The following is a 24,241-nucleotide window of genomic DNA, read 5'->3' on the forward strand; positions in this document are numbered from 1 at the left end:
CGGGACTTCCGGGGAGGGGCCGCCAAGATGGCGGCGCCCGTGTCGGTGCTGGTGGAGTTCGGGTGAGTGTCTGCGGGAGCCGGGCGGTGACGCTCCTTCTCGGGATTTGCGGGGCACAGCGTGGTGCCCAGTGTGGTGCCCAATATGGTGCCCAACGTGGTGCCCAGTGTGGTGCCCAGCGCGCGAGGCATGGCGGCCCCCCCCGCCGGTCTGCCCGGCCTCCTCGGGGGCAGCACCGGCCTCCATGGCCCATGAGGGGCCCGAGCGCGCCCTGTCCATTCATTCACTCCATCCTATTAATAATAATAATAATAACAATAATAATAAAGTGGCATTTATTAAAGTGGCTCAATAAATACGATTGATTGATTGATTGATTAAGCGCTTACTATGTGCCAAGCACCGTTCTAGGCGCTGGGGGAGATACAAGGTCATCAGGTGGGCCCACGTGGGGCTCCCATCGTCATCATCAATCGTATTTATTGAGCGCTTACTGTGTGCAGAGCACTGTACTAAGCGCTTGGGTAGTACAAGTTGGCAACATATAGAGGCAGTCCCTACCCAACAGTGGGCTCACAGTCTAAAAGGGGGGGACAGAGAACAAAACCAAACATACTAACAAAATAAAATAAATAGGATAGATATGTACAAATAGAATAAATAAATAGAGTAATAAATATGTACAAACGTATGTACATATATACAGGTGCTGTGGGGAAGGGAAAGAGGTAAGATGGGAGGGGTGGAGAGGGGGACGAGGGGGAGGGGAAGGGGCTCAGTGTGGGAAGGCCTCCTGGAGGAGGTGAGCTCTCAGTAGGGCCTCGAAGGGAGGAAGAGAGCGAGCTTGGCGGATGGGCAGAGGGATTGGGGGCATTTCAGGCCCCGGGGAGGATGTGGGCCGGGGGTCGATGGCGGGACAGGTGAGAACGAGGCCTAACGGTGAGGAGATCAGCGGCGGAGGAGCGGAGGGTGCGGGCTGGGCTGGAGAAGGAGAGAAGGGAGGTGAGGTAGGAAGGGGCAAGGGGATGGAGAGACTTGAAGCCCAGGGTGAGGAGTTTCTGCCTGATGCGCAGATTGATTGGTAGCCGCTGGAGATTTTCAGCCCACTGTTGGGTAGGGACCATCTGTAAGTTCCCAACTTTGTATTTCCCAAGCGCTTAGTACAGTGCTCTGCACACAGTAAGCGCTCAATAAATACGATTGATTGATTCATCCCACTTTTATAGAAATGATGATGACATGTGTGAAGCGCTTACTAGGTGCCAAGCACCGTTCTAAGCGCCGGGGGAGATGCAAGGTCATCAGGTGGGCCCACGTGGGGCTCCCACTCTTCAGCCCACTGTTGGGTAGGGACCGTCTCTAGATGTTGCCAACTTGTACTTCTCAAGCGCTTAGTCCAGTGTTCTGCACACAGTAAGCGCTCAATAAATCCAATTGGTTGATTCATCCCCCTTTTATAATAGTAATAATGGTGGCATGTGTGAAGCGCTTACTATGTGCCAAGCACTGTTCTAAGCGCTGGGGGAGATGCAAGGTCATCAGGTGGGCCCACGTGGGGCTCACACTCTTTAACCCCCTTTTATAGTAATAATAATAATGACATTTGTGAAGCGTCATCCCCCTTTTATAATAATAATGATGGCACGTGTGAAGCGCTTACTGTGTGCCAACAGTGTTCTAAGCCCTGGGGGAGCTACAAGGTCATCAGGTGGTCCCACGTGGGGCTCACACTCTTCATCCCCCTTTTATAATAATAATGATGGCATATATGAAGTGCTTACTATGTGTCATGCACTGTTCTAAGCGCTGGGGGAGATACAAGGTCATCAGTTGGTCCCACGTGGGGCTCACACTTTTCATCCCCTTTTTATAATAATAATGGTGGCATGTGTGAAGCACTTACTATTTGCCCAGCACAGAGAAGCAGCGTGGCTCAGTGGAAAGAGCACGGGCTTGGGAGTCAGAGGTCATGGGTTCAAATCCTGGCTCCGTAACTTGTTGCAACAAGTTGTTGACAACTTGTACTTCCCAAGCGCTTAGTACAGTGCTGTGCACACAGTAAGCTCTCAATAAATGCGATTGAATGTATGAATGAACTGTGTGCCAAGCACTGTTCTAAGCGCTGGGGAGGTTACAGGGTGATCAGGTTGTCCCACATGGAGCTCACAGTCTTAATCCCCATTTTACAGATGAGATAACTGAGGCCCAGAGAAATGAGGTGGCTTGCCCAATGTCACACAGCTAAGTGGCGGAGCCCGGATTCGAACCCATGACCTATGACTCCCAAGCTCAGGCTCTTTCCACTAAGCCACAGAGCCCCATGGGCAACAGGGACTGGGCTCAACCTGATTATCTCGAATAACGATAATAATAATAATAGTATTTATTAAGCATTTACAATGTGCCAAGCACTGTTCTAAGTGCTGGGGGGGGATAAAAAGTTACTAGGTTGTCCCACGTGGGGCTCATAGTGTTAGTCCCCATTTTACAGATGAGGTCACTGAGGCCCAGAGAAGTGAAGTGACTGGCCCAGAGTCACACAACAGACCAGTGGCAGAGCCAGGATTAGAACCCACCACCTCCAACTCCCAAACTCACTGCTTCTCAGGGCTCGTATCTGCCCTAGCGCTTAATATAGCGCCTGGCCCGTAGTAAGCGCTTCACAAATACCACTGAAAAATGAGAGGGCTCGGCCTTCTCGCCAACCGGCTGTGACTTAACGTGTCTTATCGATGTGGAATATGGAACGCCTCCATCTTTTCAAGTCTCGATTTGGCCAGGGGCATGTTTTAAGTGGGTAAAACGCCGAGAACTCTCCCAAGTGCTTAGTACAGTGTTCTGCACATAAAATACAGTCCATGGCTTGGTGCCCCCCGCCCCGTGTTGGCCTTCACCCTCAGCTTTGCTCCCCGTCTCCACAGTCACAGCCCCTCCCCACAACCTCGGTACCCCTCTCCTTCCAGTTCCACCCAGAGTCATAAAAGGGACGAAATCCTTCTTCTCATCTAAACTGGGGGGAAACTGAGGCAACAAGGTAGGGAGGGAGCTGAGACAGCATCAGGGGTCAGGGATAGACTGTGATGGGCATTCGGAATCCTACTTCCCAGGCCTGAACACCTCCATCCCTTGAGAGGTCTAGCGTATTTCTTTTTTCTATTTACGTCTAGGCTGTAATCAATCAGTCAATCAATCAATCGTATATATTGAGCGCTTACTGTGTGCAGAGCACTGTACTAAGCGCTTGGGAAGTCCAAGTTGGCAACATATAGAGACAGTCTAACAGTGGGCTCACAGTCTAAAAGGGGGAAACAGAGAACAAAACCAAACAGACTAACAAAATAAAATAAATAGAATAGATATGTACAAGTAAAATAAATAGAGTAATAAATACGTACAAACATATATACATATATACAGGTGCGCTGTAAGCCCATGGTGGGCAGGGAATGTGTCTACCAACTCTGTTATCTCCTATCGTACTCTCCCGAGTACTTAGTAGTAATAATAATAATAAGGATGGTATTTGTTAAGCGCTTACTATGTGCAAAGCACTATTCTAAGCGCCGAACAGTGTTCTAAAGTTGTTGTTCTAAGGTTGTCCCACGTGGGGCTCACAGTCGTAAGCTCCATTTTACAGATGACGTAACTGAGGCACAGAAAAGTTAAGTGACTTGCCCAAAGTCACCCAGGTGACAAGTGGTGGAGCCGAATTAGAACCCCCAGCCTGACTCCCAACCTATGCTCTTTCCACTAAGCCACACTGCTCTGCACACACACTCAAATGCAACGGGTTAACAAAAGCAGCCTATATGTATCTTAATAAAAATAGTAATTGTGGTTTTTGTTAAGCGCTTACTATGTGCCAGGCACTGGACTAAGCACTGGGGAAATTAGGTTGGACACAGTCCTTGCCCCATATGGGACCCACAGTCTTCATCCCCTTTTTGCAGATGAGGTCATTTAGGCACGGAGAAGTTAAGTGTTCAAGATCCCACCGCAGACAAGTGGCAGGGCTAGGATTAGAACCCAGGTCCGCCTGACTCCCAGCCCCGTGCCCTGCCCACTAGCCCACACTGCTCCAGTGTCCTAGATATACTCCGGAATATCTAATTTGTCAAGCCCTTTGCCTTGCACCGCGATAGACCTAGATCCCAAACCTCAATTCTAGGGCCACCGTGTCCTGTTTTATCCAGGCTTGAGCGGTTTCACGGCCCCAAATCATCAAGATTGTTTTTTTCCTATTTGAGAGCGTCTGGGTGCCAAGGTGCCAGCTTGGTTGTGCCCTGACCCGACCTCTGTCAGGGATGGGGAGTCTAAAAACGTTAATCCCTGTGACCAAGTCAACGCACTCAACTAGGCTCCTTAATTTGGCTCAGCTCCTTAGACAGTAGGTCCCTAGCAAGATAAATGCTTGGCTTCTCCCTTACACTGTCAGCTGCCTCTCCAGCCCCCAGGGTTTGCCGCCGCTTCCACGCCTGCCCGTTGCTGCTCTGAAATCATCCCCTCTTTATTTTTTTATGGTATTTGGCGCTTGGCATGTGCCAGACACTGTACTGAGTGCTGGGGTAGATACAAGCTGATCAGGTTGGACACAGTCCACGTTCCACGGGGGGCTCACGGTTTCTTAATCCTCATTTTGCAGTTGTGGCAATAATAATAATGATACTAATGGCAGTTATTAAGCGCTTACTATGTGCAAAGCACTGTTCTAAGCACCGATAACTGAGGCACAGAGAAGTTGAAGTGAGTAGCCCAAAGTCACCTAGGGGACAAGTGGCAGAGCCTAGTAGCCCCCCTGCTCCCACTGTCTTCCTTTTCTTAGCCTGACAACCACAGTACTTATCTTTGAACCCGAACAAAAAGACCCGAGCCCTATCCCCGACGGGACCCCCCTTCCCATTTTGTTTCTAATTCCTTTTCTGTCCCTTTCAAGATGGAAGCTCTGCATATAGAGAGAGGTCTGATTCACACTTTTCCTCTCCCACTCTGTGCCCTCGTAGAGGGCCGAGGCTTCCAGTCTTGTCTGCAGTTCCGGTCATCTAATGCAGGCTGCCCATAATTTCCACTTTGCTGGTTTTCTCTCAATTCTTATTTCAGTTTTGAGGGCAGGCCATTTTGCCCCAGTCCTGGATATTTTGTCAAGTCTTCCTTTCCCTGAGGTGTGACAAGTGAGACAATCAATCAATCAGTCAATCGTATTTATTGAGCGCTTACTGTGTGCAGAGCACTGGACTAAGCGCTTGGGAAGTACAAGTTGGCAACATATAGAGACAGTCCCTACCCAACAGTGGGCTCACAGTTTTTGTGTGTGTGTTTTTCTAAAAATTGTTATGTGAGCAGGTATTCTGTGTCTAAGCACTGGGATTAGACCTTTTGGAGCTGGACCCCAGACGTGCACATCCCAGGCCTCTGACAGACTTGAGAATTTCCAGTGAGGGCTGAAGAGTCTCAAAGTGGGTTGTTTCTAGCTTATTAGAAACACCATAGCCCAGAGCACAGTGCAAGGGCCTGGGAATCAGAAGGACCCAGGTTCTAATCCCGGCTCCCCCACTTGTCTGCTGTGCGACTTTGGACAAATCACTTCACTTTTTGGCGCCTCAGTCACCTCATCTGTAAAATGGGGATCGAGACTGTGAGCCCCTGATGGGACAGGGACTGTGTCCAACCCGATTTGCTTGTATCCACCCCAGTGCTTCGTACAGTGCTTGGCGCATCGTAAGGATTTAACGAATTCCACAGTTATTATTATTACCTCTTGGAAGCTTGTCCCGTCTCAGTTGTCATCACCACGAAAACCCACTCGGAAGAAAAACTGGGCACCTCTGTATAAAATGTGTTACTATGTGTCAAGCACGGTTCTAAGCCCTGGGGTAGATACAAAGTAATCAGGATTTATTTATTTATGTATTTACAGATTTATTTTGATTCATGACACCTGGAGACAGCAGGGAAAAATCATAGATCCAGGGAAGAATGCCATCTTCACATCCAATCCTGACAGTCCTTACCCTTCCTGCCTGATAACCCCATGCTTTCCTAGTCTGTCCCCACCATGACATAGGGAACATTTGGTGGGTAAGGGGCGTTCATTCAGTAGTATTTATGAAGTGCCTATTCTGTGCAGAGCACAGTTCTTGTACTTCCCAAGCGTTTAGTACAGTGCTCTGCACACAGTAAGCGCTCAATAAATGCGGTTGATTGATTGATTCTAAGCACTCGAGAGAGTACAAAAGTGAAAGAATGCGTGATTCCTGTCTTCATTCAATCGTATTTTTTGAGCACTTACTGTGTGCAGAGCATTGTACTGAGCGCATAGGAAAGTGCACTACAGCAATAAACAGTGAAATTCCCTGCCCACAACGAGTTCACGGTCTGGAGTAGGAGAGACAGACATCAATACAAGGAAATAAAATTGCAGATGTGTACATAAGTGCTTTGGGTTTGGAAGGATGGAAGAGCAAAGGGATAAACAGGATTCCAGATATGAACATAAGTGCTTTGGGTTTGGAAGGGTGGAAGAGCAAAGGGATAAACAGGATTCCAGATATGAACATAAGTGCTTTGGGGCTGGAGTGGGGGAAGAGCAAAGGGAGCAAGTCAGGGCGACGAAGAAGGGAGAAGCCCCTCACGGAGCTTACAGTCTACTGGGGCCTGGATGGATAGGGTTATTATCGGGAACAGTGACGGGGAAGCATGTGCCGTAATACCCGTCGTCCGGGCCAACATCCCGGCCCTTCCCATCAGCCCTCACCGGGTAGGAGAACCAAGCGAGTTGGCAATCAGCATAAGTGAGGGAACCGAGCAGGGTTAGGAGAGAAGAGGAAAATCTGCTGGGCAGAGAAGTCCTTCAGTAGGCTGGCCCTCAAGATGCTGCCGCTACCGGGCTGGGCCTCAGACTCCCATGATCGAGTCTTGAGCCCGGCTGTTTTCCAGCTCCCTACTGAGCACACCAGCCAGGAGAAGCCGCTCATCTGCCCGGGGTCCGGCTCAAAAAACCCTCCAGCACTGGAGAAACCCCCATCGCGGCCCCGCTCTCCCCCTCCCTTCGTGGGCCGGCGAGCACAGCTGCTGGTTGGTGAGATCGCCATTGATCCAGCTTCATTCTCCCTCCATTCAGCGGAAAACCCCACACAGACCAAATCTACCCGTGGCTGGTACCACCGGCCTCTGCCTCGGCCTGTTGTTTGCCCAGCAGTCAGCCGCCCTCATCCTTCTCCGTCCCCCAAGATGACCATCACCTCTTCCCGAGGCAAAGAGCCCCCCGTTCTATTCTCCCCTCTCCCCCCCGCCGCCACCCGCCCCTCTTCCCAGCTGCTGCAATTCCCGACCTCCACCCTAGAAGAAAACGCATCTCTTGGAAGCGCCTAAATGGAGGCTCTGTGCACCGTTCACAGCTGAAATTGCCCCAGCAAGCGTGCCACAGATGGGCCTTATCTCTCCCTCCACATTTCTACAGCAACAAAGTGTGACCTTGTTTTGATTACAGACGCCCCATGTTTCCCCTGTCACAACTGCCTTGGCTCGGGCACCCTGTCTTGGCCTCTTGGTGGTCTCTGTTGCCCGTCAAGTCACGTTACTTGTGGGGGAAGGAGGGAGGGGGCCGGGGTTGACGGTGACTGTTTGGGAAGGGACACCACCTCCCCGCGCCCCACGCTGAGACCCCAACAGGGATTCAAGTATTCTTTAGTGACAAAACCTCACCCATTCCCCCTGACAGGGGATGGTCCTGCAGTCCCCTCACCCCCGACCCTGTTCAGAAGCTTACGTGGCTTAGCCCCTTCAGAAAGTCGAAAGCTCCAGCCAAGAGACAAGGTGTCTGGTTTAAAATTTGGCCTCCTTCTACCTCAGTTTCCTCCCCTCGATCAGGGAGAAGAGTGTGTCTGTTTCTGGATGTGATTTTGATGACTATCGGGGTGGGGAGGTGAGCAGGAGGCAGCCCTGACAGGACTTTCGGTGGGTGATATGGAGCAATCAATCAGTCCATTAGTAATATCACTCAGTAGCACTGTACTAAGCATTGGGAGAATTCAGTAGAACTGAAGGAGCAGTGAGGCCTAGTGGATAGAGCACAGGCCTAGGAGTCAGAAGGACCTGGGTTCTAATCCCAGCTCTGCCACTTAGATGCTGGGTCACCTTGGGCGAGTCGCTTCACTTCTCTGTTCCTTGGTTCCCTCATCTCTAAAATGGGGATTAAGACTGTGAGCCCCGTGTGGGATAGGGACTGTGTCCAACCTGATTAGTTTTTATCTACCCCAGTGCTTAGCATCAATGGTATTTATTGAGCACCTAATGATAATAATAATTGTGGTATTTGTTAAGTGCTTACTATAATAATAATAATAATGATGGCATTTGTTAAGCCCTTACTATGTGCAAAGCACTGTTCTAAGCATTGGGGATGATATAAGGTGATCAGGTTGTTCCGCGTGGGGCTCGCTCGCAGTCTTAATCCCCATTTTCCAGATCAGGTAACTGAGGCCCAGAGAAGTTAAGTGACTTTCCCAAAGTCACACAGCTGACAAGTGGCAGAGCTGGGATTTGAACCCATGACCGCTGACTCCCAAGCGTGGGCTTTTTTCCACTGAACCACGCTTCTTCACTATGTGCTGGGCACTGTACTAAGTGCCGGGGAGGATAGGAGCAAATCAAATGGAGTCGGACACAGTCTGTGTCCCATTTGGGGCTCACGGACTCAATTCCCATTTTACAGATGAGGGAACAGAGGCACAGAGAAGTGAAGTGACTTGCCCGAGGTCACACTGCAGTCAAATGGTGGAGCCGGGATTAGAACCAAATGACCTTCTGATTTCCAGGCACCTGCTCTATCCACTACACCGTGCTGCTTTTCGCTACAGAGCACTGTACTAAGCGCTTGGGAGAGTACAGTACAGCAGAATTAGCAGACATGTTCTCTGCCCATAAACAAGATTACAGTCTGGAGGAGGAGACAGACATTAAGATGAATAAATAAGTGATTTAATAAATAAATAAGTTCAGTGCCTGGCACATGGCGCTTAACAAATAAAAGGAGCACCATTCTTGCCCTCAAGGAACTTAGAGTTTTGTAAGGGCTACAGGGGGTTAAGAGTCCTCGGGGGGCTTTGGTGTCATGCAATTGCTGGAAGTGGGAGTTGGGGAAAATTAGGCGGGAAGATGAGAAATGGGTAGGAGAAGGCCTCCAGGGAAAATTAACTGCAGAAGGGCTTTGAAGGTGGGAGAGCTGTGGTCTGTCAGATATGATGTAGGAGGGAGTTCCAGATATCACATGAGGACATGAATGAGAGGTCGGCAGCCGGAGAAATGAGAACGAGGCGCAGGGAGTAGGAGGGGAACCACGAGTGTGAGCTGGGGGTATAGTGGGAGAGGAGAGTGGATAAGAAGGAAGAAAGCTGATTGAGTATTTTAAAACCAATTGTCTGCTCGATGCAAAGAGGACTGAGCAACCCCTGGAGGTTTTTGAGACGTGGAAAAATGACCCGGGCAGCATAAATGAGGTATGGACTAAAGAGGGGAGAGGCTGGAGGCAGGGAGATGGGCGAGGAGGCCGATACAATAGCCAAGCCGGGATAGGACAAGTGTCTGGCCCAGCGTGGTGGCCATTCAGCTGGAGAGGGAGGGGCGGATCTTGGAAATGTTTCTGAGGAAGAACTGACGGGATTTGGCAACAGACTCTAGACTGTGAGCCTGTTGCTGGGTAGGGACCGTCTCTATATCTTGCCGATTTGTACTTCCCAAGCGCTTAGTACAGTGCTGTGCACACAGTAAGCGCTCAATTAGTAAGATTGAATGAATGAATGAATAAAGCCAAGGTTAAGGCCTGAGATACAAGAAGTAAGTGGTGTTTTTCACTGCAACGGGAAAGTTAGGAGGAGCAGATCTGGCGGGGAAGATGAGTTTAGTTTTGGACTGATGATGGTACATCAGCACTTATGTGTCGAGCTCGGTTCTGAGCACTGGCATAGATAGAAGCCCACCAGGTTGGACACGGTCCCTGTCCCACATGGGGCTCAAGGTCTAAGGAGCTTAGACCTGTTGAGCTTGAGGAGCCAGAAGGACAGGCATGAGGAGGAATCCCCGAGGCAGGAGAAATGCGAGATTGCAGAGGAGAGCAGGGCTATGGATCAGAGTTCGTCTACGGAGCAGTCATTCCGGAGAGAGGGCCGGGTGGGCTCTGGTGGGGCGTAGGGGGAATCTTTGGACAGCAACTATCCATCCACGTAGCTCGGGTCCCTGGACTCTGCCCTTCTGCTGCTGCTGGGGAACTGTACGCTTCCTCCCCGCCCCCCGCTCTCTCGCCCACAGTCCTAAGCCCTTTCTCTGTCTCCGTTCAAATTGTAGAGGTGGAGCCGAACTCCTGTTTGACGGCGTGAAGAAGCACCTGGTGACCTTGCCCAGCCAGGCAGAGCCCTGTGAGTAGCCCCCCTGTGCAGGCTGTCCCGCCAGCCCTGCCAGCCGGAGTGGGAGGGGAGAAGGAGGGGGGGAGGGCTTGTTCGCTCGCTCTGCATGCAGGAGGTGATGGATTGGTACTCCCCGGCGGCCCTGCTATCTCAGCAGGCAGTAGTACAGCCACAGGAAGGAAATCCCCTCCACAGAACCACTTGGGGGGCTCCCCCCCTCCCCCAAAGAAACACACACAGCGTCGGTTCCGTGAGCATGCTCAGTGGTGATTTCCAGCAGGTTCAGAGATCATCATCATCATCATCAAGTGTATTTATTGAGCGCTTACCTTAGGCCCTTCTGTTTCCAGGGGAAACTCTTCGATAGCTTTTTCACACGGGACCAGCCCTGCCCGATTCCCTCGGACTGGCTACCTCCCTGGGGTGAAGGAAACCGCTTCTCCTACCTCAATCAGACCGTAAGCCCATTATGGGCTGGGAACATGTCTTCTAATTCTGTCGTGCTCTCCCAAGCACTCAGCACAGTGTCCTGCACGTAGTAAGCGCTCAATAAATATGAATCAGTCGTATTAATTGCTTTCCGGGTACAGAGCACCGTACTAAGATTTGGGTGAGTACAATATAACAGATTTGGGAGACGCATTCCCCTCCCAGGACCCTGCAATCTAGAGCGGGGAGACAGACATTAATATAAATAAACTTCAGAGATGTATGGAAGTGCTATGGGACTCGGGGGTCGTGAATAAAGAGCAAATCGGGATGACGCAGAAGTGGGTGGGAGAAGAGGAAATGAGGGCTTAGTCGGGGAAGGCCCCTCGGAGGAGATGTACCTTCAATAAGCCTTTAAAGGTGGGGAGAGTAACGTTGTCTGTCGGGTTTGAAGAGGGAGGGCGTTCCAGGCCAGAGGCAGGGCGTGGGTGGGAGCGACGAGGTAGATGGAATTGAGACCGATAGATGAATCCGACCGAATAAACTCCGAAAATGCTCAAGGGGGGGTTGGATGTGGTGTAGATTTGTTGACCAGCTGCTGCTTGTAGCTAGCCAGCCAAACAGCCAGCCACTGCTGTCCCTTCCCTCCTAGTCCCCTTCCTTTCTGGACGCGCAATCCCCACCCCTTACATTGTAAACCCTAATTCTTTTTCTGTGTATTGGCTCCCTGGAGGAAGGTGTTTCAGTGTTTTTGGTTTTTGTAATGGTATTTGTCGAGTGCTCACTATATGCCAGGCACTGTACTAAGCGCCGAGGTAGGCACACATAGGACTCACAGTCTCCGTCCCATTTGTCTCAATCCTTATTTTCCAGATGAGGTAGCTGAGCCCAGGGTGTCACAGTTGAGCGGAGTTAGAACCCAGGTCCTTCTGTCTCCCGGGCCTGTGCTCTATCCATTAGGCCACACTGCTTGACGTTTCCCATGTTTCCGGCAGCCAGGAAAGTTAGCCCCCAAGCTCCGGCGCCAGTCTGGAGCTGTGTGTTCAGGGGCTGAGATAGAGCACCCAGAGGCTTGCTCCGGGGGCAGAGCCACAGGGGTGGCTCCGTTGAAAAGATGTTGAAAAGTTGGAAAGACACAGGAGTCAGGATCATTTAGTCTGGACACTAGATTGGGGAATGGGGAAGACTTGAAGAGGGTTGCATTTTACAGAGAACAGTAGTCACCGGTTTTCCATTTTTTCAGAAGGCCGAACAAGAGGACATGGGCTGAGATGGCAACGGGGGGTTTAGGCTAGACAGCAGTCATTCAGTCAGTAGTATCATTGAACACTGACTGTGTGTAAGACTGTGAGCCCCCTTTTAGACTGTGAGCCCTCTGTTGGGTAGGGACTGTCTCTATATGTTGCCAGTTTGTACTTCCCAAGCGCTTAGTACAGTGCTCTGCACATAGTAAGCGCTCAATAAATACGATTGATGATGATGATGTAAGAGCATGGGACAGTATAGTACAACAGAGTTTGGGAGACACCATCCCTGCCCTCAAGCAGCTGATAATGGAATCGAGGCGGGAGACAGGCACTAAAATAAATTGCAAGCAGGGGAAAGCAACAGAGTTAAAAGATGTGTAGTAATAATAATAATAATAGCATTTATTAAGCGCTTACTACGTGCAAAGCACTGTTCTAAGCGATGGGGAGGTTACAAGGTGATGAGGTTGTCCCACAGGGGGCTCACAGTCTTCATCCCCATTTTACAGATGAGGGAACTGAGGCCCAGAGAAGTGAAGTGACTTGCCCAAAGTCACACAGCTGACACATGGCGGAGCCGGGGTTTGAACCCACGACCTCTGACTCCAAAGCCCGGGCTCTTTCCACTGAGCCGCGCTGCTTCTCTTGTACTACCTGAGGGGAAAAGGTGGAGGTGGGGGAGTGAGAACCCAAGATTTGAAGTGACATGGGAGACCTGTGGACCATAATCTGACATAAATGTCATGATACGAGGAACATGCCCCCGTTGGAGGGATAATAGAGGGTGAAACGGGTAGCTGAGGGAGGGCCATCCCTGGAAGTACTTAACATTAGGTGCAGTTTGACAGTGTGTCCTCTGGCTTAGATGCAGTTCTGCCTCCCTTTTGAGCTGATGGTGGTTATGCGAAACCCCCAGAGCCCTCAGCCCACCGGAAAATTGAGACCAGGGCCTCGCTCCCGTAAGCGAGCTGCCTGGGTTTGTCCCTTTCGGATGCGGCGGGGCCCTTCCCGGAGCAGCAGGCCCCAGGGCCGCCCTTCTCAAACAGGTCATTGTCCGCCTGCCCTTGCCGCCGCCTCCGTGGACCCTCCTCGGCTCGGGGAGTTTGCACAGTGGCAGGTCTGTGAGCGGCGCTGACCAGGCCTCCCTGGGAATGGAAGAGCTCCAGCTCCACTCAGCCGGGCAGAGGAGAGCGGGCCTTGGGTGGGAGCGATCCAGGGAGAAGGGGGTGGGCACCAAGGGGCGGCTAGCCGAGTCCTTCCCGACGGGGGAGGCGTGGGGCGCCCTTGGTTTTGCCCACAGTTGGAGTCGGGGGAGTGAGCAGGGGAACCGTGGGGATTTTCGTTTCTTCTCCCAGAAGGCCTCATGCAATTTCACAGAGCCCCTTCAGAGAGGGAGCAGTGACATGGGAGACATGTGGACCGTAATCTGACATAAATGTCATGATATGAGGAACATGCTCCCATTGGAGGGTTAATAGGGGGTGAAACGGGTAGCTGAGGGAGGACCATCCCTGGAAGTACTTAACATTAGGTCCAGTTTGACAGTGTGCCCTCTGGCTTAGATGCAGTTCTGCCACGAGGCAGAACCCCCTTTGAGCTGGTGGCGGTTATGCGAAACCCCCAGAGCCCTCAGCCCACCAGAGGGGAAACTGAGGCCCTCGCCAAGGACTGACTCCAAGCCTCATCCTGCCCCTCTGGAGGCTGCTCTGATTCTCCCCCTGCGGCCTGAAAGCGGGCTGGACAGAGGATGGCGATTCTCACTTGTCCGTCCTCTGCCCCGAGGAGAAAGCAAAGGGAGAGAGATGGCCTCAGGAGGGAGATGGGTTTAGCCACTAGGGAGGTGGAGTTCTCTGTAGCATGGCTGTCTATACCTACCTGGCTGGAGAGGTTTGGGGATCTATCGATTGATCAATCAGTCCTGACCCGGAGGCCAGGTGGCTGTAATGAGACGTCAGCTCCCATCCCGAGGAGCCGCCCTGCCCCAGCTCTGGGCCGAGCGGACCCGATCTGCGGGGTTAGCACCTGTGGCAGCGTCCCGACTTTCCTGTATTCTTCCTAGCACTTAGTACATTGCTGCAGACATAGTAAGCACTCAGTAAATACCACTGATTGATTGATTTTCCTTTGAGCCCCTCAGACAAAGCACCAAGCTTCCTTCCTCTCTGCACCTCATCGGACGTACAGCATTCCTCCATGGACATTTGGCGGGAGGGCTCCTTGCAGGAGGACGCCTAGGAGGAGGACAGTTAGCGGCAGGACTCTTGGCCGGGGGACACCTGGCAGGAGGAACCTGAGCCTTTCCCTGGCCCAGCCCCTTCCCATTTATAGGGTGGCCGTGGTGTGGGGGAGGGAGGGAGCTTCAGTAGCTCTTTAAACTGCTTAGCATGCGCTTCACAGAGGCTCCCAGCGCCAGCTGTTCCTTTCTCCTGCTGCCCTCGCCCTCGGCTCACTGGGGCTGTTTGCAGAGCCCCCCCAGCCCCTGTGCAAAATTGCTTTTGAAAAGAGCCACTTTCTGCTTAATTAAACAATGAGGAGCCAGTCCCCTCTGCACATCTGTAAACCTCCTTCTGCAAGCGCTTTATCCCACAAACTGCTCCATTCTTACCCCCATTCACTTGTAAATCGACTCTCTGATGCCCCCCCTACCCCCCTCCTCCGCTCCCCTCTTTGGTCTTTTCTTTTTCCCTTTTAAGTCAGGCTCAAGGGACTGAGGCGGGCTGGGGGCAGGCAGGGGAGAAAAACCGTTTCATGGCCCTTGGTGGATGTGGCCGGGACATTAGGAGAGCCACCCGGATGCTACCTCCCAGAGCAAGGGGTCAGACGGAGGCGGAGGGGGGGTGGGACGGGACGGGACGGCAGTGTCTCTGGGCAGGGCCGGGTCGTGGCTGGGGGCGGGTGGGCAAGGGTGTTGCCGGGAGAACTCCTGGAGGGTGAGGAGGGAGGGTTGACTGGCTGGCTAGCTCTGGGCTGTCCTTGTTGGTAGGGCCCAGCTGCAGGCTTTCCAAGGGCATCTCCCTGAGGGGTCTCTGAGAGGGCAGTGCCAGGCCACGTCTGGCAGGGGAATCCCCTTCCGCAGCCTCCCCTCGGAGGAAGCGTGAAGCCTCTCGTGTGGTCACGAGGGGGCCTTTGGAGGTGGAATTACGGGCCAGAAATTGGAACCAACCGTTAAAGTGGCCGAGGGCCCCTACCCGTAAGGGCCAGTCCTCCTTGGCCTCACTCCCGGGGACATCCCAAGGGGCAGAAACCAGGGCCTCGGGCGCTCCCGGACCTGTTCGCTACCACGTCGAGCTGCCCCACACCCAGGAGCCCCCGGGGTCGGGGTGGCGAGGTGTGGGCCTTCTAGACCGTGAGCCCATTGTTGGGTAGGGACCGTCCCTATATGTTGCCGACTTGTACTTCCCAAGCGCTCAGTCCAGTGCTCTGCCCGCAGTAAGCGCTCAGTAAATACGATTGAGTTAACGAATGGGCCGAGCCGCCGTGAGGTGAGGAATCAGCTGCCGAGACCCAAGGGTTTCCCTCTGGACTGCTCTGAACAGATTGGCCGAGGGTTCCCGGGAGAGGAGCTCCGAAGAGGAGCCCCCTCACTTCTGGACTCTCCCGCTCAGTCCCGATGGTGGGTCTGGGCCCGGAATCTTCCAGCCGAGATGTGGGACCCAAATGGTCCGGCTCAAGGGGTGATGATGATAATAATGTTGTTCGTTATTATTTTCCTTTTAAATAATAATAATTTAATGGTAATTATCGACGATTAATTAATCTAGTGATTATGATTGATGATTATTCTGGCATTCGTTAAGCGCCTGCGGTGGCTACGAGCCGATTGGGTTGGACACAGTCCCTGTCCCACGTGGGGCTCACGGTCTCAGTCCCCGTTGTACAGATGAGGCACAGAGGAAATGAAGTGACTTGCCCAGGGTCACACAGCGGACGGGTGGCGGAGCCGGGATTAGAACCCATGACCTTCTGACGCCCGGGCCAGTGGGACGGGGCGAGGGAGCGATCCCCATCATCATCATCATCAATCGTATTTATTGAGCGCTTACTGTGTGCAGAGCACTGTACTAAGCGCTTGGGAAGTACAAATTGGCAACATATAGAGACAGTCCCTACCCAACAGTGGGCTCACAGTCTAAAATCCCCAGAGAGTAGGGAGTTGTCCCAGCCGCCATTTTGCTGTGTTCCGGGCGGCTCCTCAGCACCTGACTGATGCCGTGCTTCCCCCTTCCACCTCCCAGCCTGCCTTTGGAGAGCCGCCATCTGGGAAGGGAGGGCATTAGCATAGTCAGGCCTTCACTGGGGGAAAGAAGGAGAGCGTTGGAGCTGAGCTGGAACCCTTCCCCCATCACTAAGCACCTCCACCGCCCCCGGTCTCCATTTCCCTCCCGTCCTTCCTTCTCCCCACCGTCACACCCCTCTCCCCGGGAGCAAAGCCGAGGAAAGTTGGGGCGAGGCTGAGTGGGACCTCTCCGAAGGGAGCTGTGGATTTCCCCCTCACCCCCGCCCACCCCCAGGTCCAGGCTGGGGAACAATAAGGGCGGAGAGGCAGGGGCCTCACCATGGTAACGGGCGGGCGGGTGAGAATGTGGGCGGGGCCCGGGGGGTCCGCTGGAGTCAGTGACCTCGGCAAATGGGAGCAGGGTCGCGGGCACCATGATGAACGAGCCGAGCCCGGGTCAAAGGAAGCGTCTCCTCCCCGGGGCTGGCGCTACCCGGGCCGTCCAACGGCCCCGGTGGCTTCTCTGACCTCGCCGTGAGGAGGGCAGCGAGACCCTCCTCCTCTTCCTCCTCCCCGAGCCGGCGTCCAAGCCCCCTCCTCCCATCAACCCCAAGGTCTGCACCCGGCAAGGCCCGGGAGGAGCCCCATCCCGCTGGGCACGTCCAGTTTGGGATCAGAGGCCACGGACTGGGGTTCAGGGGTGGGGGCCGGGCGCCCGGAGCGCTGGCCGTCTCCGGGGACCGGGAGATGCTGGGTTGAGGCGGGGAGGGTCGTCCGGGGCCCGGGGAGACGGCCGGGGTGAGTGGGAACAGGGGTTAAAGAGGGCAGCCCCGTCCTTGCGTTTGGTATTCCAGGCACTCGCCAGCGCCGGCGGTTCCTCTGCACACGGAGCCGTGCGCCCGCTCCCTCCGCCCATTCCCCGCTGATGAATCTGTCAGGCCTGGGCGGTTTTATCGAGCGGGAGGAAGATCTATGGGCCCGAGGCTCCCCGCCCGGCCGGGCCAAGATGGAGGTTGAGGGAGACGAGGCCCGAGGCCCCCTTTCAGAACAGCCAAGTGTGAAGCCGGCCACCGGGCGGAACCCATATGGGGACACACACACACACACACACATACACAAACGCACGCACAGGCCAAGACTGAACTTGGGGTCCTGCTGGTTCTGGGCAGACCCGCGGCCCACGTCCCCAGGCCCCGGGGCCCTTGCTTGACCTGGGTCGGCTTGGGCCCAACTCCAGCGAGGGGTGGGGAGGAGTACCAGGGAAGGTGGTGGCCAGAGAAGAGCACCAAGTCCTTCTTGCCCTCTGCACTGCTATTTCCCTTGCAGTAAAAGGGCATATGCCAATTTTCCTGATTGCCGTGGTAGGGTTTTTGTTCTTTTTGTTGGCATACTTTAACATCATTTTTCTCAACTTCTGTGGCTCAACTTTACTCAACCCATGGGGAAACAGGGCTAGAGGGGAGAGGGGCTAGGTCAAGGTCACACAGCACAGTACCAACAGGGCCGGATCTGTCCCCCTCAGTCCCCACATCCTAGCTGCGCTTCCCTCTCGTTGCTTCTCACCTAGGAGAGGTGATGGCTGAGGGTCTCCAGACCTTTAGACCTTAGCACAACCCCCTCATCAAGCCTCTCCCCACTGAACCCAGGCAACACCCGGCGAAGACCGAGGTTCTGATGCACAGTGACACGACCCATGCTCACCGCAAAGGGATGGGTTACTTGGGGGGTGCCAACCCTGCTCACGACCCTGGTCCCGGACCCCCGCTCCCTTTCTCCAGGAAGATAAAGAATATCCCTCCTCCCGCCCCAGAGCAGCAGGGCCGTAAACAATTACAAGAATGAGAGCTCCGTATGGGACAGGGGCCTACTCTAATTCTGTTGCATCTGTTGCTGTGCTTAGCACAGTACTTTGGCGTATAGGATGCGCTTAATCCCATCATGAGCAAGGCAGCTAGTAAAGCAGGTGGGGATGACCCATTTCCAGCTGCACTGGTAGCCTCCCACGTCCTCCCAGCTCTCTGTCTCTCTCGCTCTCCATCTTTCCCCTCCCCTTCTCCCTACTCCCATGCAGCCCCCTGGCAGAGCCAGCTCAGCGAGGGGTGGGTCTAGGGTATAGCCGGCCGGGGAGCGAGGGACCTAGAAGGAGCAGGAGAGTCATTTGTCAGCGTCTTCCAAGCCGGTGACTGATTCCTCCCTCTCCTCAGCCTCCTCCAGAGGAAATTAACTGATGCTATCGCTTCCACAATTGTTTCTTTCCTCTCTCTCTTTCCCCTCACAAAGGACGTATGCCAGCAAAGGCGAAAGCCGCGTCCTCTCACCCTCCGGAGCCAAGATGTGTCCCTCGCTGGGTGCTGCCGTTCAGCGCAGCGGGAGGGTTCCTGAGAGCTGAGAGCGGGGGGGATTGGACTCCAGCGCGGGGCCCCGATGGCCAGCCTGTTGTCCGGCTGTGTGATAGACTGGCAGGCAGGAGGACCCCCAGCCTACTCCGGACAGGGGGTTCATCCGCAGCCTCCCAACAACCCTTGTTCCTGTGTCCCCCTGCGTCCCTGTAGACTGTAGGCTTGTTGTGGGCAGGGAACGTGTCTATTATTACATTGTACTCTCCCAAACACTTAGTAAAGTACTTTGCACATAATAAGCACTCAGTAAATATGATTGACGGAATACTCCTGATGTCTAAACCAGAGACCTCCTTTAAAAAAAAAAAAGTGTAGTATATGTTAAGCCCTTATTATGTGCCAAGCACTGTTCCAATCACTAGGGTAGATCCAGGCTAATCAGGTTGGGCACGGTCCATGACCCACATAATAATGATGGCATGTGTTAAGCGCTTACATGTGCAAAGCACTGTATTAAGCGCTGGGGAGTATATAAAGAAAGTGATCAGGTTGTCCCACGTGGGGCTCACAATCTTAATCCCCATTTTACAGATAAGGTAACTGAGGCACAGAGAAGTTAAGTGACTTGCCCAAAGTCACTTGCCACATGGACCGCGTGGTCTTAATTCCCATTTTACACTGAGGGAAGTGAGGCAGAGAGAAATTAAGTGACTTGCCCAAAGTCACACAGCAGACAAGTGGCAGAGCTGGGATTAGGACCCAAGTCCTTCGGACTCCCGGGCTCTTGTGCTCTACCCACTAAGCCTCTTGGCTTCTTCAGCTTGCAGCAGTTGAAGCAGTTCCTTGTTAGACTTTTAGAGGAGAGGTAGAATGTGGTGCGGGATTTCACTGCCCGTTCTCAACGTTTGTGGAATGGATAAATTTTCCGTACGTATGTGGTTTGCAAGCAGGCAGTCACCCATGTGTCCAGGGATCTGTTGCCCCCTTCATTGATACTTTAGGGTCTCCGCCCCAGTGGAATGAGTGGGGCCGGCCCCCCCGGCGGCAATTTGAGGACCGGGGGCAAGATAGGGGCGGGAGAGTTGTGATGGGGTTTCATGATTTGTCTTTCCTCAGGGGACATCCGGCACCTCCTCGTTTGGATCCAAAACAACCTGCTGAAAGAGCGACCCGAGCTGTTCATCCAGGGAGACAGTGTGTGAGTCCTCAGTCAGCCGGGACGGGCTTGGCGGGGGTGCGGGGGTGGGCGGAAGGGAAGAATGGTGGAGAAGATCCTAGCGGACGAGGATCCAGATGGGTCCAGATGAGTTGGAGAGTACCTGGGCCCCGGAGGATAAAACTGCTCAAGCTCCAGGCCTTGCCTTGCGGCCCTGATTTCCTCAGAATTTTTTTTAAATGGTCTTCGTTAAGCACTTACTATGTGCCAGGCACTGTACTAAGCACTGGGGTAGGTACAAGCTAATCAGGTCGGACACAGTCCGTGTTCCACATGAGGCTCACCGTCTTAATCCCCGCCTTACAGATGTGGTAACTAAGGCACGGAGAAATGGAGTGACTTGCCCATAATAATAATAATTAATAATGATTATGGTATTTGCCAAGCGCTTACTTTGTGCCAAGCTCTGTACTAGGCGCTGGGGTAGATACAAGCAAATTGGGTTGGACACAGTCCCCGTCCCACGTGGTGCTCATGGTCTCAATCTCCGTTTTACAGATGAGGGAACTGAGGCACAGAGAAGTAAAGTGACTTGCCCAAGGTCAGACAGCAGACAAGTGGCGGAGCCGTCATTAGAACCCATGACCTTCTAAGTCCCAGGCCCGTGCTCTATCTACCAGCTGGGATTAGGACCCAGAATCTTCTGAGTCCCAGGCCCACACTGGGCCACGCTGCTTCCTAAGGAAAAAGGAATCATACCTTTGGGAAGAGGGGGAATCGGGGGCCCAGATTGGTATAGGGACCTGCCTGGGAATCACCCGGCAAGACAGACCTGTCATCAGCCCAGGGAAACTTCCACCTGTCCTGCAGTGATTCATTAAGGGGAAACCCCCTCTCCCTCCACCTCAGGGTGCCTCTGCACTGCTACCATCTGGGTTTTTCCTGCTCTCGATCTAGGTTTGGGATTTTTTTTTCCCAGATGGAGGGGTGGGGAGAGACCCAGCCACGTGAGTCGGAGTGTGTCTGTGTGTGTGCATGCGTGTCTGTGCGTGGGAGGTGGTGTATGCGTTTCCTCGTATTGTGTTGTCAATCCTCAGCCGGACCACCAACGGCTGCAGCTCCGCTGACCCCTCCAGCCTGTTCTCCGGATAGTGACCGTTGCCTTCTCCTGAGCCCGCTTTCGCCGCTCACCCTAAGTCACGCTTGTCCCCCTCCCCATCAGCTATGGACAGGGAGCGGACGACGGGGGCGGGGAGACCTCCGTGCCTCCTCCCCCACCTTTCCTCCTCAGCCTCCACGCACCTCCTGGCACCTGATCGAGCCTCTCCAAAAAGCTGCTGGGATCGATCTGCTGGGAAATCGCTTTATTTTTAAAACGAGGCCAGCCTGGTGGAAAAGGGGGCATGCGACGACTCAGAGCTGGGTGCAGGCAGCCGCGGGGCAGAGGGAGGGAGGGAGGGAGCGGGAACCTTTTGGAACCGGATCCTCGGGTTGCCCCGGACCCCGGGAGCCAGGAGGAGCCGGCCACTGGACCGACCCACCTCCGAGAGGGCGGTTGATCCCGTTGGTTCTGCCCCTTCTGCTTGCCGGCAGTTTCAGCCTCTCCGGGTCATTCCCTCCCTGAAATTAGATCTGTCCCACGGCCCTCTGTTACCGAGGGCTGGAGGCCTCGGGAGAGTTATCGCAAGGAGGGTAGATCAAGAGAAAAGAGGCTGAAACTGTAGCATGAGAAATTCAGGTTAGATCACAGGAAGAGAGGCCGCTCGGACTAGTGGAAAGAGCATGGGCCTGAAAGCCAGGAAACCCATGGGTTTTTTTTTTTTCTTTTTTCTTTTTTTAGTGGTATTTGTGAAGCACTTACTATGTGCCAGGCACTGTACGAAGCACTGGAGTAGATACAAGCTATGGTCGGGTTAGGCACAGTCCCTGTCCCACCTGGGGCTCACAGTCTTAATCCCCATTTTACAGATGAGGGAACTGAGGCACAGGGAAGTGAAGTGACTTGCCCAAGGTCATACAATAGGCAAGTGGCAGAGCTGGGGCTAGAACCCAGGTCCTTTCGACTCCAAGGCCCGTGCCGTATCCCACTACCACCACTAGGCTGCTGTGGGACTTTCATCAAGTCACTTAACTTTACTTCTGTTTCCTCCTCTGTTCGATCAATCAATCAATCAATTGTATTTATTGAGCACTTACTATGTGCAGAGCACTGTACTAAGCGCTTGGGAAGTACAAATTGGCAACACATAGAGACAGTCCCTACCCAACAGTGGGCTCACAGTCTAAAAGGGGGAGACAGAGAACAGAACCAAACATACCAACAAAACAAATAGGATAGAAATGTACAAGTGAAATAAATAAATAGAGTAATAAATATGTACAACCATATATACATATATACAGGTGCTGTGGGGAAGGGAAGGAGGTAAGATGGGATGAACTACATGCTCTCCCATCCTCTCAGACAGTGAGCCCCATATAGAACGGGGACTGAGACCAGGGTCCAATCTGGTTATTTTGTGCCTACCCCGGTGCTGAGTACAGTACTTGGCATGTAGTAAATGCTCAATAAATCCCACCATGAAGAACTTTTTAGAATATTCTTATTTGAGAATTTAGTTAATTTGTCCATCGAATTCTAAGGTGACGCCGGCGACTGTGAAGTTTCTTGGGGTGTGTGGGTGGCTGAAGAGGCCGCCGTGAGATGGAGTCTCATCCACATCAGGTGCCGATGGGAATCGTCCCTGGGAATAGAAGGAAGGCAGCAGAATGGGGGCTCCGTGAGGTCAAGAACCTTTATGGGCTTAGGTTCCCCGCCCCCCTCTTTTTAAATGGTACTTGCTAAGCGCTTCTGTGTGTCAGGTACTCTACTGAATGATGGGGAGCTACAGGCTAATCAGTGTGGATATAGTCCTGGTTCCAAATGAAGCTCTCGTTCTTAATTCCCATTTTACACACGAGGGAACCGAGGCCCAGAGGGGCACCCAGCAGACAAGTGGCAGTGCCGGGGTTAGAACCCAGGTCCTCTGAGTCCCGAGTCCGAGCTCGTTTCCTTGTGGCCGTTAGGTGCCTTCGTCTCTTCAACCAACTCCTCTGTCCCGCAGGCGGCCGGGAATCCTGGTGCTGATCAACGACGCCGACTGGGAGCTTCTGGTTAGTACTTGTCCATATATACTATTCTATTTATTTTATTTTGTTAATATATTTTGTTGTCTGTTTCCCCCTTCTAGACTGTGAGCCCGTTGTTGGGTAGGGACCGTCTCTATATGTTGCCAATTTGTACTTCCCAAGCGCTTAGTACAGTGCTCTGCACACAGTAAGCGCTCAATAAATACGAGTGAATGGTTGAATGAATGAATACCTGGGGCTGTTCCTTAAAAGTCCCTCAGACCAAAGCAGTTCTACAAGAGAAACCCAGCTGGACCTTCCCAATGGCAGACCCCCGGGTGGATCTTAGTCCCCGCCTAGGGCTGGACCAGACCCAGCCAGGGCCGCACTTGAAGAGATCAGAGGTTGAGGGGGCAGAAGGTGAAAGAGAATTAAGCCCGGGCCTCCCTCTGCCCAGGGATCCAAGTGCATCCTTCCCAGCAGTAGCAAAGCCCCCGTCCATCCATCCATCCCCCCGCCACCCCTTCCCATCAGTCAAGCCCTGATGGAGGGAAGGAGTGGACAGGAGCAGGGAGCCCTGGGCTGGGAAGCGGGACCGACCCCTGGACTTCCTGGCCACCGCTGCCCTGTAGGACAAGGGCGGGTGTCCACTCTTGTTGTCACCCGGGGTTTTGGCCATCACTGAACTGGATGTCTCCCTTGGTAGGGAACAGGGGGCCTGGGGAGTGTATTGGGGTTGGGGGGAATTCTTTTGACCCCAGATTGAGTTCTCCAGCTTCTCACCACCAAAACTCAGAGAGGAGGAGTCCCAAGCCCCTCCATCCCCTGGGTCCAGGGTCCAACCTTCTTCCCAGCCTCTGCCCAGATGGGAGGGAGTGATCCTCCTCTGCTGGTTTCTGATGACCTCTCTCCTTCCCCTCTCTTCCCCCTTTCTCTCCCCCTCCAGGGTGAGCTGGACTACCAATTGAAGGACCAGGACAACATTATCTTCATCTCGACCTTACACGGTGGTTAAGATCCCTGAAAGCCCAGAGACAGAAACTCTCAAGTTGGGGGATCAAAATTTTAAAAAAAGAGAAAGAAAAGGAAGACTCAGCCTTTGCCCCCTGGGCTCTCAGGGCCGCCCGGGGTGCTTCTGGCTGGCTGGCTGACAGGCCAGACTGCCCAGTGAAAGTAAGAGGCCCAAGCCCACCTGCAGTGGCTCCTGGACCCAACTCCTCCTCTCTTTCCCACCTTCCCCCCCTTGTCCCAGTCTCCTCCCTCCTTTTCCATGTCCCCAGCTCTCCCTCTGGACAGGGAAATGAGGCCAAGCGCTCAAAACAAGCACGGGAACTGGAGGACGCAGCTTT

At 53.4% G+C, this 24,241-nt stretch overlaps 1 protein-coding gene across 1 annotated transcript; it reads left to right on the top strand.

Annotated features, from left to right (window-relative positions):
• Positions 1–23,958, top strand: URM1 (ubiquitin related modifier 1). The gene is made up of 5 exons (XM_038745557.1): positions 1–62; positions 10,339–10,409; positions 19,745–19,826; positions 22,889–22,937; positions 23,839–23,958. The coding sequence occupies exons 1-5, from the start codon at positions 28–30 to the stop codon at positions 23,905–23,907; spliced, it is 306 nt and encodes a 101-aa protein (XP_038601485.1). The 5' UTR covers positions 1–27; the 3' UTR covers positions 23,908–23,958.
• Positions 23,959–24,241: the final 283 nt, after the last annotated feature.

Source organism: Tachyglossus aculeatus, chromosome 4, assembly GCF_015852505.1.
Source record: "Tachyglossus aculeatus isolate mTacAcu1 chromosome 4, mTacAcu1.pri, whole genome shotgun sequence".
Taxonomy (NCBI): domain Eukaryota; kingdom Metazoa; phylum Chordata; class Mammalia; order Monotremata; family Tachyglossidae; genus Tachyglossus; species Tachyglossus aculeatus.